We start from the raw sequence: 17,702 nt of genomic DNA, 5'->3' as shown, positions 1-17,702 counted from the left end.
ACGGCAGCGTTATCGTTATTGCACTATCGCCATGAGCATCTTGTTGTCACGTTTGCTTGTGTTTTTGTTTTGACTTGTGCAAGTTTCCTTGTTTGTACTCTGCTTTATGAGTTACCAACTGGTGGAAACGATCAGGTTTTGCAAACCAGCTCTACGTAAAGGCGTCGACATGCTTCGCGAGTGGTGGACAAGTAGAGCGACTTCATGATCATGTCTCGCTGACTAGGTGCAACTTTAACTGGTAAATCCGTTCGTGTCTAACTGTGGCCGTGCCGTTGTCGTTACCTCTCCTCGCTATTTAAATGTGTCATTGCATTTCGTCAAGTTCGCGGCATTTAAACTAAACGAATGTTGAATCGGGACCTTAGTAACGTAGCGGCGGGAAACTAAGCTGTCATTCCTCTTGCAGACGTCGCGATGGCTACGGTTTTCGGGGAGGCCAGCGTTGCGAACGAGACTCCGCTGATGTTTTCTCGCAGTAGCTCTCTCGGTTCGCTCAGCAGCCTGGATCAACAAGCCGCTCTCAACGCCCACAATCTGGCAGTGAATCGCAGGTAGTATGGCCTTGTTTGCTTTCATGATGTGCCAGCGATCTCTTTCTAATCATTTACCTGGCCTGAGCCGTCATGGATTTGGATATATGCGCTGCTAATCTCAGCGTCTGAGCTTCTGGGTTGGTCATCGCGAAGGTGCACGTAATTCTGAAGCCTAAATTATGTTGTAATCAATTGGGCCGAGCAACTGTTGGCCGCATTCCCAAGTTTCCTCTGTGTACTGTTGAAACTTTTTTTTTCTCATCAGCTGTTCAATGTCGTCCTTGTTGTGGGCGGTCGTGGAGTATATAAGTAAACATGACCATGTTTGTTATGTTTCGCGACAAAAGTACAAATATGTAGTATATGCAAATATAGCTTTGCATCCTGAGCAGTGCTTGAGGATAATGGTAGGTGCATGTTCGATAGCATGACGGGGAAAAGAAGTGTTGACAAGGAACATCAGAAGAACAGAGGACACAGAAGAGTTGACAAGCTCTCTGTGTTGCATCGCTTCTTTTCGTATCGTGCGTTTTCTGATCATGTCTTCGGGCAGAAGAGTGTCATGGAGCATGCGGCTTTTGCAAATCCCGGTTGCATAAAAGAGTTTGGCTACTATAGCAGTTCATGCCAAACCGTTGTGCAACTTTGGCGTGCATACTTCCTGGAAGGCTAGTTTGTGCATCTTAGAATCCTTAGGCAAAACTGTTCAAAAAATAAACATTGGCAGTGGAAGTTATGTTTTGCATTTTCTCCTCTGTCATTAGCTTTCTTCAATTAGTTTTCCAAAGTATTTTTTATGCGCAAGTTTTTTTTACTGGGTATACTCTCTTAACGTGAGAGTGATGCCAGTTGCACTATCTCGGTTACATAACCCGACGTAATTTGTCACCCAACAGGACCGTCTTTTAACAGAGGGATAGCTATCGCTATGTGATGTTGTCTATGCAAACTTGGCTGTATGAAATTGAAGTCTAGGAAGAGAACGAACATACATAGCACTGCTTTCAGTCAGTGGTTGTTCCATTCTTAACAGGCACTGAAGATCGCTTTGATATTTGCAGACTCTTCAATTTTTTTTCAGAAAATTGCTAAGGCATCCAGCGTGAAGCACACTCTTTTTAACTTATTGTTAACCTTGTTAACCCTTCTCATCACTGAGTGCAATTCTATTGCTATAGAAATTAGCAGAATTGAGTTTCATCATACTTGTTTTGTATGCTTTCATTGTGTTAAGTACTATTTCCTGTGGTGCAAAAAATCTGCCTAGACTTTCTCTGGACTGGCCATGTCATAATTTTCATAGTAGCTGCATATATTAAGCTTGTCAAGAGATGAAATGATTACTGATAGAGTTACAGCTGTAGTTAGCGGTTTGTGCACTGCTTGTTGCTACATTGTTGATACTCAAGCTAATGTTCTCCCTTTTTTTTTAAATTGTATATTTGCTTTCTAGTTTTAATATACTTTCGCTACATATCTTTGAGATTTGCTCGGACTCGTAGCTTGTTGTCACTGTCCTATGCTGCTTTAGTGCATAGTTTAGCTGGTGGCTATTGGAGAATTTGCAGCTGTGTCTTTTCTTCTTTTTTTTTTAGCAAATCAGTGCTGTGAAGGGGCTTGTTTGCAAGTTACTTTTCATATATTTTTTAAAAAGACACTGAAGACAAACTAAGGTGTAGATCACAGTATTTGTTGTTTATAATGATAAGAGGCTATTTATTTCCTTTGAGGACAGAGCTTATGCAAGCTGGCAAAAAAAAAAAAAAAAAAAAGAAACAAGCAGTCTTAAGGTTCACATCATGTGTGACCCATGAAATCCCATGTCATCACCAATGGATTGAGTTTGAGCCGAACTGAGGGAAAAAAAATCTTCCTATGCCAACTTTAAATTTGTCAGCAATCAAAGCATTTTTTGCTGAGCAAAAATTAACAGAGGCAGTGAAGGCCAGCTACCGGAATATACTAAGAACAAAAGCCCATGGAGCAGTCCACAGTGCCCCTTTAAATGCACATGATGCGCTTTCAGAGTAGACAATCTAAACTATAGATAACGTGCCTGATGATGCTGAGTATATGTGCCCATTAGTCTATAACTATAACAAGATTTGGTCTTTGCAGCCAGCATACAAGTGGGGCTGTTTCTCCGAGTGACCTGCCAGACTCTCCAAGCCAAACAATGCCCCCAAGTCCACGTTGCAGATCTCCTGAGCGTGCCTTTCAACTTCACCCGTGCTCAAAGCCCATGCCGCAGCCAGTTGGTGGTGTGTTCCAAGACTGTCCTCGAAGCTTCGCTGAAGAAGGAACTCCGTGTCGTATATCACAGGCCACTAGCCTCAGTTCTCTTACATTAGATGATGACAATGGCAACATTGAAAAAATGCTTGGGCATAGTGACGAGCACAGTGCATTTCAAAGGAGCAGCTTTGAAAGAGAGGGTGCGGGGCAGGCACAGTTTGAAAATTCCGCATATTTTGGGCGGAAGCACCTCCGCGACCAAGCCCACCTACAATCTTCTGGTGTGAGTGGCATTGATGAAGGCGCGGCAGAAGTGTTTGCTGACACAACGCGGCGGTATGCCCAGGAAGGTACGCCTCGTGGTTACTCCAGGCCTGAGAGTCCTTGTTCAATGACAAATGAAGGCAACTGTTCTCAGAGTGCCATTGGCTGTGATTGGAGAGATGGCTTTGAGATGAGGCCGCACCAGTCAAAACAGCCGGCGTCCTTTGGGAGCAGTCGTGGACGAAGATGGAGTGGTGAACGTATGCAGAAATCTCATGTCACTAATAAGCATGTCTCATTTAACGACTGTGTGATGCGGACGTCACACGAAGATGCTGCTGTGCCTTACTTTGCTGAGGACTGTGTTCGGGTGTACTGCACAGAAGGTACACCATCTGTTCTCTCCCATGCACCCTCTCTAACGGACCTGGGCAGTACAAAGGCATGGACAAATCCAGAAAGTTCGGATGAACAGGCGCTTGAAGTCTCACCTGACAATTGTCAAAGAGACGGGCCTCAGAGCAGCCAGAGCGGGGCCAAGTCACAGGGGTGCCACAAACATGTGTCGTTCAATGAAGACTGTCATCTTCCGTCTCCACACCAAGCAGCGTCACCGTCCTTTGAAGAAGATTGTTTGCGTGTTTACTGTACTGAGGACACGCCTTCAGTACTTTCTCATTCAGCATCGTTTACAGACCTCAGTGGAAGTCATGATGGAAGCAAAAACTGGGAGTCACCTGAACAATCTCTAAAGACATCTTGCATTAAAAGAGAAGCACTGATTGATGTCTCTGATGAAGAAGAAGGCAGTGCAGATCTCATAGTGCAGTGTATCCAGTTGGGCTGGCAGGTGTCTCAGTCATCAAACACCCATTCAAAGGCTAGAAGCTGGAATGGATTGCAAGCGGACTCTATCACTATAAGTGCACCAATTCCAAAGCCAAGAAGCCGAAATAGAACACCAGGGAAAATTTCATCTGTCACCAGTAAGTTCTCCTGCTCATCTCCTTTGCCGTCTAGTCATCCATCCTGTCAAAGCAAGCAGCACCGTGTCAGTCAGGACTCTGCACCATCAAATGCTGATGTGCCGTCATATAAATTCAGTGTGATGAGCAGCGGTAACCTTACTGAGAGAAGCACATCTGAATTGTCATGGAGCAACAACAGTTTTGGGAATGTGGTTGAGCTGAACAGCGGCCTCAGAGGCGCATCAATCGCTGCACACAACTCTGCTGGAGATATTGATGGGGCACATTACACAGAACCAATAAGGTCAAAGAGCTGCCTGCAGGGTAAGGATGATGTCTGTGGGGGCTCAGTTCAGGAACCAGCGTTATGTGAAGATAGTAGTGACGAAGAGGATGATGCCCAGTTACTGCAGGAAGTTGTCATGATGGGCCGAGCACTAGTGGTAAACTCTGAGTTGCCCACTTCTCCCACCAAAAATTTGCCCGAAGCAGCTCCGAAGCCAGACTCATATCCACAGTGCCCAGCATCAAGTACACCTATTTCTGTCTCAAGCTCATTGAAACCACACCATTATGATCAAGATGCTCGGCACAGCATTATTTCAGGTTGCGCAAAAGGGAAAGAAAACTTCTTAGAAATGCCAGTGACTCCCCCTAGTCATGTTTGCTCCAAATCCGAAGCTAGGTCCTTTCAGGATAAAAATCAGTATTTGTCTGAAAGCAGTGATGAAGAGCAGGACAGCAAGATTTTGCTTGAAGTGATCAGTCTTGGCCGAGCTGTGGTGAGCAAGCAACAGCACTGTAGTGATGAGGGCATAAAACAAAGTAGTGAACACCGAGATAATATGTTTGACTGTCAGGGTGACCTCCCTCCTGTGACTGCAGAAGACTGCTCATGTGAAACTATACTGCCTGCAGCTGATGACTTAACGCTTAGTAAAGAACACCCTATGCCGGCTCATGTGCAAGCAGATGCTAACGACTGCTTGATTCAAGATGATGATGATGATGACAGCTTGTTAAAAGAAGTAATCATGCTTGGGCTTTCAAATGTGCAAAATGTTGCACTGAATATACTGCCACCACCTCTTGACAAACAGCCTATAACAGTGCCCACTAAGGAGACACCAATTTCATTGCTCTGTGCTGAAGATGCTGGGCAAACTATCAGCAGTGAAGACAACGCTGCTGAACCTGTGCAAGAACGTGTTTGTGCTATTGTGCGCAAAGGTACCAGCCCAGAGGAAGAGCAGAAAGACAAGGTGACTACTGTTTGTCATTTTGATGAGCAGGATTAATGATTATGGTTACTGTTTATGAAAGGCTGAATTGTGTTCCTGATACTATAGCAAGTAAATGGCTTTGTGTCCTCTCAATCTTTGTCCTCAACAAGCTGGCCATTCTTTGCCCGAATTATTCGTAATCATAGGGGTGATAGTTGCACAACTTTTGTTTTTATGGTTGAAATCAGGGCACTGCAAGAAAACTCATAATGCTCATGGTAAATGCAGCATCATACGTGGGATGAAAGTGATTAAAACTTTACATGTAATGTGATTTAATGGTTGCTGCATGATTTACCTTTACAAAGTAATTGATTTCTCTAAAAAAAAAAATTTGAATAATTTTAGGTTTTAAGTGGGTTTCAAGCCCATGACCTTTGGGTTGTCAGCTAGACATGTTACCATCTAAAGCATGAAGGACACGCTTGTACAGCTTGGGAGAAAATGGCTCGTATGTGTGTTGTGCAGTCTTTCACTTGAAGTAGTATCTTACGACTGTGCTATACTGTACTGCCTCCAGGAAGTACCTAATAAATGGAGGCAGCTTTTCCTCCTCCCCTTCATCACAAAAGTTGAATAAAATGTGGTTTTAATAATTAAATCTTACTGCTGTATACTAATCAGTGGAGTATGTAATTAAAGAGGACAAGCCACTATCGTGTCATACCCTTTGGGCTGAACATAAATGTCCCCCTAATTTCTTGTTTGCAATTTCAAGCATTGCATGTGCCTTCAAAACAGTAATGAAATCCGTGGTTCTTCATGAAATTTTGCAGATCCCCACAAAAAGAAATTAACTGCCAGAATTTTATGCCGGAAAAATAACAAATTGTTTTGAGGCCTTGATGTGCAATTTAGGTGGAAAAATATTTCTTTTCGATCGAGACAAAATTTACATGTCAGAGATTTAAAAGGAACTACAGCAGAAGTTGAAGGACCCAGTTTTTTTTTTTTCCATGCTACAGAAACTTATTTTGTATGAAATTTTTAAAACCGATTTTAATCAATGCAGGTGCCTATTTTACGTATCCCGATGCTGGAAACCATTGTCATGTAGTGTGATATCAATTGCATGTGGACAAAAGTGAATACCTCTAGACTAATATAGTCCCAGCTACAGATAGTGGTTAGAAAGGTAGAGTATAGTTCAGCATCCATTTACGTTTCCATTCCCTAGGCTGATAAGGTACAGTGACATACGTCTCATTTAAGAGTTTTCGTAGGTCTTGAGCCAGAAAATGGAGAACACTGTAGGGCCATCTATCAGCAAAAACTGGAAGCATTTTGATGGCGATTGGAAGGGAACATTACTTTTTTGAAAGGCACATTGTAAAGACCCTAAACTATAGTGAAATATGGCGAACACACTTGAAACAAGAAACCGTGGCACTTTTAACTGCAGATAAGTTGTGTTTCACAGAGGTGTGGTCACATGGTAGGATGCATCAATAATAGCAAAGCTTCACAGCAAGATGTTGCTTTATCTTGTTTTATGGGATTTTCATTGACAGGTATGAGGGAGTATAAGGCAAGATCTCTGCATCTGCAATTTTACACACACAGATTTTGCAAAAAATTGTTAATGTGCACAAATACCTTTTGTAATTTGGTGCTTCTGCATTGTTCGCTTGCAAAAAATTGGGGAATCTGCCCAGTGAGAGAACTCCTGCATTCCTTATGTACTCAGAATGACTTAATTTTCTCACATTTTTAACTATTTGCATACAGCTCTAGGAAAATTATTGCCACGAATAATTGGAGAGAACTTTTAAATAATCTAAATATAAGGTGTTCTTCATTTCTTCAATATACATTTGATGAAATGAATTCTTTAAGTCGGAATTTGCACCAACTCAAAAGTACTTATTTCACAGTGGCTATCAAAGCATATTCATTCATTTCATGATACACTTAAAAGCCATTTCACATGAATGGCCTTCCTTACACTTACTGATAGTTCCTCCGCACTTTGAGCTCGCTCCGAAGCATGTTGTCACTAGCTGTGTGCCATTACATGTGGCTGTCATATGGAAGAAGGAGCACTGAGGGGCCTGGCACTTGTACTGCTCGAAATTTAGTGCCCGCAGAACATTCATGAAAAGTAGCTCACATCCACATTTGCAAAGTGTAGAGCTCCTGGAAAATAACTTATTTACAGCATTTAGCTAGATTGATTGATTGATAAGATGAAAGCTGAATTTGAGCATAACTTATGTGTTGCTGACAGGCGTAACTCGCCTGCTTTGCAAAGCATGGCTCGTAAAATTGACAAAAATATTCCAAATACCATTGTTTTTACATATTTGGAATGGAGATCAGTGTTTTGCGGTTGCAATTCTTTAGTAGAAAAAAATTAATACAGAAAAGGAACGAACTTGGAAATAGTCATCAGGTAGAGATAGTGTGCCCTGCTTGCCTCTTCCTTCTATACTATAAATAATAAATTGCTTACTGCCACATTTTTTTTTTTGCAGCCTTCAGTACCTCCCGAGCCTCCAGCCGATTCTTCGGATCGTGTCGTCCAGATTCGCCTCAAGCTGCCAACTGGGCGAACACTGACTCGACGTTTCTTAGCATCAGCTGAACTTGGTGTGCTGCTTGTGTACCTGGACTCACTGGGATACCCTGTCACTAGGTTCAAGATACTCAAGAACTGGCGCAGGCAAGAGGTCAGTGACAGTTATCACCTGTGTTTAAATGTGGGATCTGGAGTCGTTTGTGCCATGCATTTCTTTTTGTAAAAAACCTTTGTTGTTGGCTGAGGAAATTGCTTTTGGAAATTCCACAGTTGAACCACACTTTCAATAACAATGCTTTCTAAGGCGTGCCAAAAGAATCAGAAAATGGCAGTAAACGGCTGGCCTGGTGGCCAGAGTTGAAGTACAGCAAAACAAGCTCAAAGATGTGTGCCTCCTTTCTTACTGCAATTTACTTAAGCTGGTACTCTTTATTTTTTTGCATGTACAGTTTAAGGAAATTGGGAATACTATTTTTTGTGTAAAGCTGAATTGTTTGGAAAGCACTAAAAATATTTGTTGCTGTCAAGAAATCAGCGCAACCATTTTTTGAATGTTGTATGCAGTGATGTTCACTAAATTTGTAATGAATTGGAATGATAATGCCAGTTGTGAGCTTCCAAACAACTGTCAGTAGAAAACACTGCAACAAAAATACCACGGATTTAAATGAGGTCTGGATTTATGTATTGGCAATTTTCACGAAATTGATGCCACACTGCGGTGTCATCACAAATTAGGCTAAGAAAGATCGGCAGGGCGCAGCACAGTTTTTTGCTTCTTTGCGAGTGCTTTGCCACCTTTTCAGACTTCAAAATTTTCCATGAAAATATTGGCAGATTTTGATGCAATTGACGTCGCACTGCAGCCGCCTCTATCCCGTCGACGGAGAACTCGGCAGATTTGTGCTGCCAAGTGCTGCCCTGGCAGCATCATGGCAAAACAAAAACCCAGCAGCACTCTTTTATGCCTGCTTGAACGTCAGCGAGGTGCAAATCTTAGGGGCATCATTCTATTGCTTTCCCACTGTCAGCAGCCCAAAGAGAACACAGCTTTGGGTGCAGAAACTGTAGATTGTCAAGCCAGTCATGGCAGCATTGACTTTGTGTTTGTGGCATTTTCAGGGTTACAAGCCCTATTTTTTAAGTAAGAACTCTGTGTCGTTATAGCTTGGTTTCCTTTTAACTGAATGACGAAGGTGATAATGCTTAACTGTTGTAATTGCAGCTGTAATGCACCCGTACTGAACTGAACTGAATGCAACCGTAACGCTCGTAAAATTTTACTGCCCGTAACCTAAGTTGTAAATAAAGCGCCGGCACTTTACCTTCTTCTCTCTGCATCTTATACTTCCCCATTGGTGCTTGTTTAGTCTATAAACAATTTTGTTTCGGGGCCCACAAAATAACACATCCAAGCGAAGAGATTAGAATGGTAATATACAAGTGCACTTGAGAGTGTAGGAGGTAGTGGATAATAATAAATAGAACGACGAGACAGGTCGAGTCAACGTGCTGGTGAATGGTAACTTTCAGCATTAGACCCATTCGGCAAATTGCACTTCACCTGTTTCACTACTGGAAATTGAATTATCGACAAGTGAAAGTGGAAACATAGAAAAGCCTGCATCTGATAACTCATTTCATTACGCCTCCAAGGACACGCCCCGAGTTCACGTTGCAACATACAGATGTGGGCAAGCTTGTTTTGAAGTGCACAAGCAGTCTTTTGCAGAGCGAGGAGTTCAACTGTAGGTACTGATTTCACATGGTCTGCTCATACTGAAGCAATACTGCACTGAATTGCAGGGAACAAATATAGCGCTATCCTAAATGCAGCAGTTGCGCGCAAGGATTTCTTCCACAGCACACCGTTGTACTGCCCTAAATAAGTCTGCTCACGTATGCAAATGCAAAGACGTTGCCTGCTGTACTGAGGCGATGGCCCCAGGTAAATGGTGCTGTGTGTGTAAATTACTGTCGAAAGCGAAATCATAATGAACCATTCTAGCTTTCAGCTTCATGTAATGATTTCAAAAAGACTTGTTTTTCTGTAACAGCACAGCATTAAATGCAAGGCATACTCATATTTTTCTGACCTTCCCAATGTTTAGGAACGCTCAGCGCTGGCGATCTTGACGTAACTAAAAACGCCCTGGAGGCGGTCGACAGTCATTTTGCTCGCATGGTGGCCGTTTGCAGACACAGGCTGCTTCTTATTTCGACAAGACTCATCACAGACAGAGTCCTTCTTACGGTCGCTATTTTAACTAGACTGTGGCATTGCCTGTAGTGTGTGAAAATTGCCAATACTTTGTTGACAGCTGTGTGAACAACAGAAGCATTAAATCTGGAGATATCTATAAAAAAAAAAGAAAGAAAGAAAGGCTTGTTCAGTGTTTTGAAGTGTAGCCTGCATATGGTGGCCTACTCAAGCCACAATCAAGATGAACAGATCATGAAAAAAGGAAAAACAATGTGATTTCACTTTGCCATCAAAAACAGTCTATGTGGAGTTGTGTTTGTAGATGCTGCCTGCCACTTTTGTTGCAATAATGTGATTACGCAAGTTGAAGCTGAACAAAACTTTATTTCATATTGCAGCTCACAACTGTGAACCCAAAACAGACACTGGAACAGCTGAAGCTTTACCCGAAGAAAACTTTGACAATAAAGGAACGGTAGCCAAGGTGACTTTTTAAAACTGCTGGTTTTTTAGGCTCTCATTTCTTCTTTTGGCCTTGAAAACAATATAACACACACTGAATACCTGGTGCAAAACAAAAAGCTTAATACACTGAACAGGTTTGAAGATTTAACATCAGGAGGTCAGATTCCGTCCTCACTATAGTCTTCATCACCTCCCATTCCAAAGTACTGCGCCTCTCGGCGAGACAGGAGTGGGGGGTACTTGCTGCACACTGAGGAGTTGTTCTGAAATAAATGTCAGGTTTGAATTAGTGCTAGCACATTTTCGAGAACTTTATGTGAAGAGTAGCCTTTTGTTTCTCTCTCCATTGTTGTGTATAAGCATGAAGTACTCTTTACAGCACATAATATTGAAAAGTGATATTTCAGGCTGATAAGCAGACTGAAGAGCATGCGTGGCACTAAGGAAAACAAGTTGCGATAAAGGCTGCGCTACATTTAGTGTGCCAATTACTTTTTTACATTGTCATACCTTATTCGACTGACACATGCTAATGCACTGGCATGGATCTTGTCATTGACATATGAGATCATGTCTGCGACGTGAACTAATGGGCAGCGCAAGATGCCATAATCAGGCTCAGAAGTGCAAGTATCGCTAGCATGTGCACATAATGTATTATTTATGCTGTTTTGCATGCGTCCCAACAGCTGCATGACATTTAAGATAGAGTGGTCTGTGTGTATTGAGAGAAAAATTTGTTCATCTCAACAGTACTGCTTAATATTACTGAAGGACTGTCATGCAAAAAAAAATAAAAAGCTCTTGCCACATTGCTTGAGGTGTGAATAAAAAGATGCTTGACTGGGCAAGATATCTTTTGAGAGTTGCACAACATTCTTTTTCTATTTTGGTGCCACAGAAAGCGCAGGCCTCTGGTCATGCTGATAGCCATGCTTGCATAACCAAACAAGCATGCCAGTGGGGAGAACCAGAAAGATCTTACATGTCCTTGCAAGTGGCTGGCAGGCACTCCTTGCTGGAGGCATAACCTCTTGGAGCTGGGTCTGCCTGTGGAGTCATCATGAGGAACGTCACAAGGCAATGGTTTGCCTTTCCTTTTGTTTGCGCCACCTTGTGGCTTGTCTACCAGCCAAGGGAACAGTTCCTCATCGGAGTCGGATTCATTTCCGTCTTCTGGACTTTTCAGGAAGTTGAGCGGAGTTGGAGTGATTTTAATCTGGAAGAAGCTTTGTGATCCCCCTCTTTCAGATGTTTCTTTGTCATCATCTGGGCCGAATAAAATAGAATAGGCATCTTCATCATCATCGGCTTCGAACTGCGTTTCTCCTATCACATGACATGCACTTTCTGTATCTTCCTTTGGCATTTGCTCTTTGAATCCTGTGTCATTTTCTCTGGTTCCAGCTGCCTTACCATTTGATCCATCTGCTTTTTGTTTCATGCTTACGAGAACCGATACTCCACTTGGCTGTCTCTCAAATGCACTGCCGACAGTGCGCATCGCAGCACTGCTCCGACTGGCTTCGTTCTGAGAATAAAGGCTGCAAGACTGCAGTTGACTCATTCTCTGTGTTAGACAAAGAAGGTCATCGTCTTCGTCTTGTTCCATTTCACTTGCGACATGCTGTTGTGTTCTTTTGGTCAGCAGCTGACCTTGAACCACCTTTTGTCTTTCCGATTCTTGGTTAGGATGTTGTGTCAAGCCACGATAATCATTTGAGCTTCTCACTGAGGTCATTTCAATGTCCTCATCGTTGGTGCCATGGTGCTGTTCTCCCACAGTGGTCTCTGCTCCTTCCAATGGGTTCGATGGTAGCACAGGGTTCTCGCTATCCATATTTCGAATGGAAAAGGTTACACGTTTTCCTCTTGCGTTTTTCATGCTGCTGTCAGGAGCACTAGTAACATCAATGGTCTTTTTGATCTTGGGATCTTCAGCACAAAGTCTGGGGTTATGAGACAGCACCTGGTGCTTAGCACTTTTCATGTAAATTTGCTGCCCTTCTTCATTCATAGGTTTCATTTCTTCCTCCACTTCGTTTTCCCATTCCATTTGACTATTTTCATAGTGGCTCTGAAAGCTTCTGTCAAATGTACTGTCATTTTTTGCGTGTTTTGTAAATCTTGCCTTTGAACCTAAAGGAGTTTCAGGGTCGCACTGCAATTCCTCTACAAGGAACAGTCTAGCATCATCGTTTTGGTGAATGGCATCTTCCGGAATGTTCTCCTTAAGCACCCTGTGCTTGAGTGGTGTTGGTGGGCATGGTCGCTGTATTTTTTTTACAGGTTTCGGAGTTTTAAAAATATCTTTGTTCTGCAATTTATCTTTTATTTCCACAGGCATGCCAGCATCATTTGCAGCAGTGTGGTGAAGTCTGCCATTTTTCTTTGCAATGGTTTTTTCATCATCGGAGAGCTTCATGGTCGCCTCACCACAGGTAGAGTTTACTGACGGAGGAACTTTTGCCTTAGACATTGAGTGCCTTTCGGTACTTGCCACTTTTCTGTCCCTTAGTTTCATCAGGTGTGGGCTTTCTGTAGCATTCTTGGCATACTTTCTGCTTTCAGCTGATTTCGTGCTCACCACTGATTTGGTATAGCTGCTTGTTCTGCCATTTTGATTCCCTTTATGATTGGCCTTTTGTACTTCAGAGGCCACAAATTCTATTATGGCCTTTTTTTCTTCTTCCTGCCTATGTTCACTGGAGGTAACGCTAATCGCTGGACGTGCCTTTTCATTGCTGCTTTTTTTCTTCTGAAACGCATCTTTGTGGTTAGTTTTATCTTTCAAGGCTGCTGTGGGGGTTTCAGCGCTGTTTCTTTCTGCACAGCCTTTGATGTCCTTTGGTCTTGAGTCTTTGATGCTGTCCATTTCGTTTTTTTGTATTTCATAGCTCTTGTGCTCACCTTCTTGTGCTCTGGAGCCAGTAAAGTAAACCCTTCTTGCATCGATTGTGCTTTTAGCACTTTTACTTTCTGCTGTCGGTTCTGAATTTCTTCCACTGCCTGTTTGCTTCTTTGGCACCTCTTCATGCATTTTTGCAAGTTCTTGCAGTTCAGCATCCTTAGATTGAGCAGCACCTATTGATGCTACTCGTGGCAATTTCTTGTTCGTGGCAGCAAGTTTCTTTACTGCCTGTTCACGTATCTGGTGCCTTTTTTGAGCATCAGATCTTACTGCGACATTCTTTTGCACATCTTCCTCACTCTCAGAAGTATCAATGTTTGTCAATGGCTTCAAGTTCTGTTGAAAAGGTGAATTAGGCTCTTGCCTTTCATTCCTCGTGTCAGCGGAAGCATGTTCCTCATTATTCTTGTTAGCCTGCATCAAATATTTCAGTGAGAGCTTTGTTTTTGCTGCTGTTCCTCTTCGCTTGTGTTGACTGGATGTTGATTCTAGCGCTCTTGGGCTGTTTTTGGTGCTGACATGTTCAAACGTTCCTGGTTGTACGTTTTCCACTGACTTGAGCTTTGTTGCATTCAAGCAGCTCTGCTGTGGCCTCTCATTACTCATTTGTTTGCACCTTTGTTTTTCAACACTGGTTTCCACTGACAATATGCTTACTGTTTTATGTGGCTCATTGGCATTCTGTTCCGACATTGTGTCAGACAAGTTCTTTGCATTATTTTCCTTGTGTGGTTCTGCGCTTTGCACTTTTTCTGCTGTTTCTTTTGGCATGATATCATGTGCTGGAGACCTCACTGTCAATGTGGTGCTGTTTGCCATGGGTTGCATGGTTATGTTCTGCCTCGCCTTGCTTTGAACATGAGGCACCAGCTTTCTTTGGCTGTTATCATGTTCATGCAAAGTCTCCAACAGCTCAGTGCCAGCCTCCATGGTTCTGTAATCTATGAAATGTTTTGAGCTTTCTTGTGAAGGGCTGGTTATCTGTGTTGCTTTCTTGTGCATGCCCATTGCTGATAAATCTGCGCTTTTCAGAAGTGTTGACTTGTCCGCCTGCCCTGGCGCCACAGCACTCCAGTCATCAGTACTGTTACTAGTTTCAGACGTTTCAAAACCATTCTTTTCATTCTCACTTTCTCTTGGAGAGATTGACACCGTTGTCTGTGAGAGAAAGTGCACGGACTTTTCTTTCTTTTTATCTGCCATGGGAAGAGCATTGTGGCTTTCCTGTTCAAAACACTGTACTGTGGACTTTAAGGTGGCAGTGTCATCTAGTTTTGGGTCCCTGCACGATTCAAACTGTGATGCAATTGCCCCAGGGACCATACTTGCATTTAGGTTAGTGTTGTAGTTTTCTTCGCGTTGTGGCCTCTCACCACCATGCTCTTGATGCTCCAAATATGCTAAACTGTTAACACTGACTTGCAGGTCAACCGGGGGACTGTGTGCTGTATTGCATGTGGGTTCAGATGTTTTAACCATTTCCAATTTGTCAGTCTTAGTGATAGCTGTTGCTGTCTTGAATCTGTTTTCTGCACCCTGCTTTAAAGGTGTGTCGTGGAAATGTGTCAAAATACTATGTACGGTTGTTGAATGCTTAGATGTAGGCAGAAGTCTTTTGTTTTGTACCTCCTCTTGGTCACTCATGTCATCGGAAGATTGGGGCTGTTCTGACATGCTGTCACTACTGTCTGCAGTCATATCTTGACCTTCTGGTGGAAGGTCATTTTCATCATTATTTGCACCATCTGATGATTCTTCACTGCTTTGGTCAGACAGGACCACTCTTCTGCGATTGCCTATTTGAGCTGGAGTAGTCCTCGTGACTTGAATATTCAAAGGTCTGTAGCGGTCCTCAACAGTTGTTCTCTTCTTGCGCCTGAAGCCAGGGAGTGGGGTGTGAAAGATATCGCTCTGATCACTTTCATCGCTGTCAGTCAGACGTTCAGCTTTCGTCTGACTTCTCCTTGGCAGGCGACGACGACCTGCTTGGACATTTTTCCTCAACTTTCTGCCAAAGAAAACAAGTAGTGCAATTTTCTTAAGCTTTCTTGTCATTTTTTTTTTAAATTAATGCCTAATCTAAGAGTGCAGTGATGCAGTTTTTACCTTTGACGGGTTCTGTTTCTTTTGCCCTTTGAAAGCAGGAGCCTTGTAGCTTCAACCTCACTCTCATGCTTCTTCCTGGAATACAATTTGTGTCGATTAGATGTTGCAGCTAATCATACAAAAAGAGATACAAATTTAAAGACTGAGACAAACTATTTTCTTGACATACAGTTGTACAAAGGCGCAACCTTTAATTTTTGTCTCCAGATTTTGGAGTGTTATATACAAGTCATGTACTTGCTAAGTCTACAGCTTTGAAGCTGCCTTGCTCTTGAATGCATTCAATATATAGCACTCATATATATGAAAGTGTTCATGGGAAGCCTAAAGACCTGTCGGGAAATTGATAGCACTGTTGTGGTGTTCTGACAGGCAGCAGTTTACATCAAGTATGATCATGAAGATACTGCTGGTGAAATCAAGGAGAGGAGAAAAACAACTATGGAGGTTTAACATGGCTAAACCTAGTATAATGTGCACTAGTTTGGCATAGTTTATATTGGTAGATGTTAGACGTACGTTCATGATGTCACTGTCTTCTCACCTCAATCAAAAAGGTGTAATTAAAGACTGATTGTGGGTCCCATCCCAAGTTGGGAGTCATATGCTTTAAAAAATAATTGGTAGAGACAAAATGTGATACATATGAACGTAACTGCAAAGGCCAGCCTATTCACATTGCTATCTAGAGCGTTGGCACAGCCGCTTCTCCCGTATTCATGCAAGCACTCACACGCTGGAATCTCTAAGAATGTACATGTTCCTTCAAAACATCACACATGTCGACCGGCCGTTCTGGCACTGACATAATTTCTCCACTACTCCCTAGCATGCAAGGGCCGTATCTCTCCCTTTCCATCCACGTTCACTCTCTTAGTACTGCTGCAGGAGGAACGTGAAAGTGGCACGAGGCAGACGGGTCTTTCAATGAATGGGCCTGGTAAAGCTTTAACTTAAAGGTTTTGATACAGGTATGCACCCAAGAATGGCCGTCCAAATGGTAAGCATGCATGTTTGAGCGCGCATGCGCTCATGTACGCTCACTTCACCTCACACTGGTGAGACAAGCATATCTCTATAATTCACTGAATAAGGAAACATGGTGAAAGGGGTTGTAACAGCCTAATTTAATTATGCACAAGGTTACATCTCAAGCTTTCAGTGAAGAAGGAGACATGGTGAAAGAAGTTGCAGCAGCCTAATTTAATGATGCACAAGGTAGGATGGGATGCATTAAGTCCCAATGACAAGTCTTAATGACAATTTAAGCCAACCTTGTATTGTCATTATAATTAGTTGGCTCTCCTTGTTTGAAAGAATACTTTTTTTAAAATGCGAGCCGCATTTGAATGATAATGACTAAAAACTACAACAGACACAGGACAGCACAGGGTGATTGCCTGCACTACCTTGGTATATTTTATATGAAAGCGAGTGATTGATTGCTGCTAGGCAAAAATCTGTTCTATTGTGCAGTGGAGGTTTATGCTGACTCAGTAACACATTCAGGAGCAGAAACATATATGACATTCAACAAGGTTTTACATACCTTAAGAGAGGGTTTCTTGCTAAACATCGGTTCCACATGCTCTGCATTCTGCATTCAATGAGCTCTGCTGGGAGAAAATGGTATTTGGTGACCAATTTCTTTATGTTTTTTGCATAGAACTGTTCATAGGCTGTTCGTCTTCGGGCATGTAGAAGGTCACCAAATTCTTCTTCGTAAACATCCATGATGAACACCTGAAGGAATGAAACCCACACTCAGGAGAACAAAGGATGCGAGCAAAAACTTTAGGGCGTTGGGTTACTGAAGTGTAAATCAGCTTTAGAGTTAACACGCTGGACCAAACTTGAACTACAGCACACTGTGGTCTGCCATAACATTATTTTGTTTTCCTTTACACAATGGAATCATGCAGGACACTCTTATTACTACAATTGGTGGCACATGACAAGCAAAAGCTTCTGGTCAGTTTAACTGTGCTTTGCTCTCACGTTAAATTTTCATGAAGTCCGTGTGGGAAAAAAAAAAGATCAGCAGAAAAACATGAAACAATTCAATTCAGTTTAAAGTCAGCATTTGTTTTGTGTGGTGGTATGAATGGCTCTTCTATCCAGAACAGAGCATAATTACTATGGACAGGCATTCTCAACACCGGTCAAAAGGTAGTGAGTTTTACTGAGTGTTCTGGTATGTTTTAAAACTTCCA

The 17,702-nt window shown here is 42.5% G+C and overlaps 2 protein-coding genes across 3 annotated transcripts in view; one reads left to right on the top strand and one right to left on the bottom strand.

Moving 5' to 3' along the window:
• Window positions 1-31: 31 nt before the first annotated feature.
• On the top strand, window positions 32-10,612 carry LOC146191034 (uncharacterized). Of its 2 annotated transcripts, XM_084601454.1 has the most exons (5): window positions 32-241; window positions 410-554; window positions 2,655-5,265; window positions 7,761-7,955; window positions 10,406-10,611. In XM_084601454.1, exons 2-5 carry the CDS (start codon window positions 418-420, stop codon window positions 10,484-10,486), a joined length of 3,024 nt encoding a protein of 1,007 aa, XP_084457580.1. In that variant the 5' UTR covers window positions 32-241; window positions 410-417; the 3' UTR covers window positions 10,487-10,611. The 2 variants fall into 2 exon arrangements, with proteins under 2 accessions (XP_084457580.1, XP_084457581.1); XM_084601455.1 differs by lacking the exon at window positions 32-241 and having other exon boundaries at window positions 414-554; window positions 10,406-10,612.
• The window catches only part of LOC146191033 (uncharacterized), an 8,753-nt gene continuing 1,627 nt past the window's right edge, over window positions 10,577-17,702 (bottom strand). The window contains exons 2-5 of the mRNA XM_084601453.1: window positions 17,039-17,232; window positions 15,490-15,564; window positions 11,458-15,391; window positions 10,577-10,735 (exon numbers count right to left, since the gene is read on the bottom strand). Coding sequence (XP_084457579.1) covers window positions 10,631-10,735; window positions 11,458-15,391; window positions 15,490-15,564; window positions 17,039-17,223 — 4,299 coding nt within the window. The 5' untranslated portion in view covers window positions 17,224-17,232 and the 3' untranslated portion in view covers window positions 10,577-10,630. The remainder of the gene's footprint in view (window positions 10,736-11,457; window positions 15,392-15,489; window positions 15,565-17,038; window positions 17,233-17,702) is intronic.

The sequence above is a fragment of the Amblyomma maculatum genome, chromosome 4, assembly GCF_055883805.1.
Source record: "Amblyomma maculatum isolate TAMU_Amacu chromosome 4, ASM5588380v1, whole genome shotgun sequence".
NCBI classification, from domain to species: Eukaryota; Metazoa; Arthropoda; class Arachnida; order Ixodida; family Ixodidae; genus Amblyomma; species Amblyomma maculatum.
This window is presented reverse-complemented; position numbering and strand designations above follow the sequence as displayed.

Coding starts and splice junctions, on each gene's coding strand:
- LOC146191034 (XM_084601455.1), top strand. CDS start 418: ATGGCTACGGTTTTCGGGGAGGCCAGCGTTGCGAACGAGACTCCGCTG. Junction 555..2,654: donor AATCTGGCAGTGAATCGCAG/GTAGTATGGCCT, acceptor TGGTCTTTGCAG/CCAGCATACAAGTGGGGCTG. Junction 7,956..10,405: donor AGAACTGGCGCAGGCAAGAG/GTCAGTGACAGT, acceptor TTCATATTGCAG/CTCACAACTGTGAACCCAAA.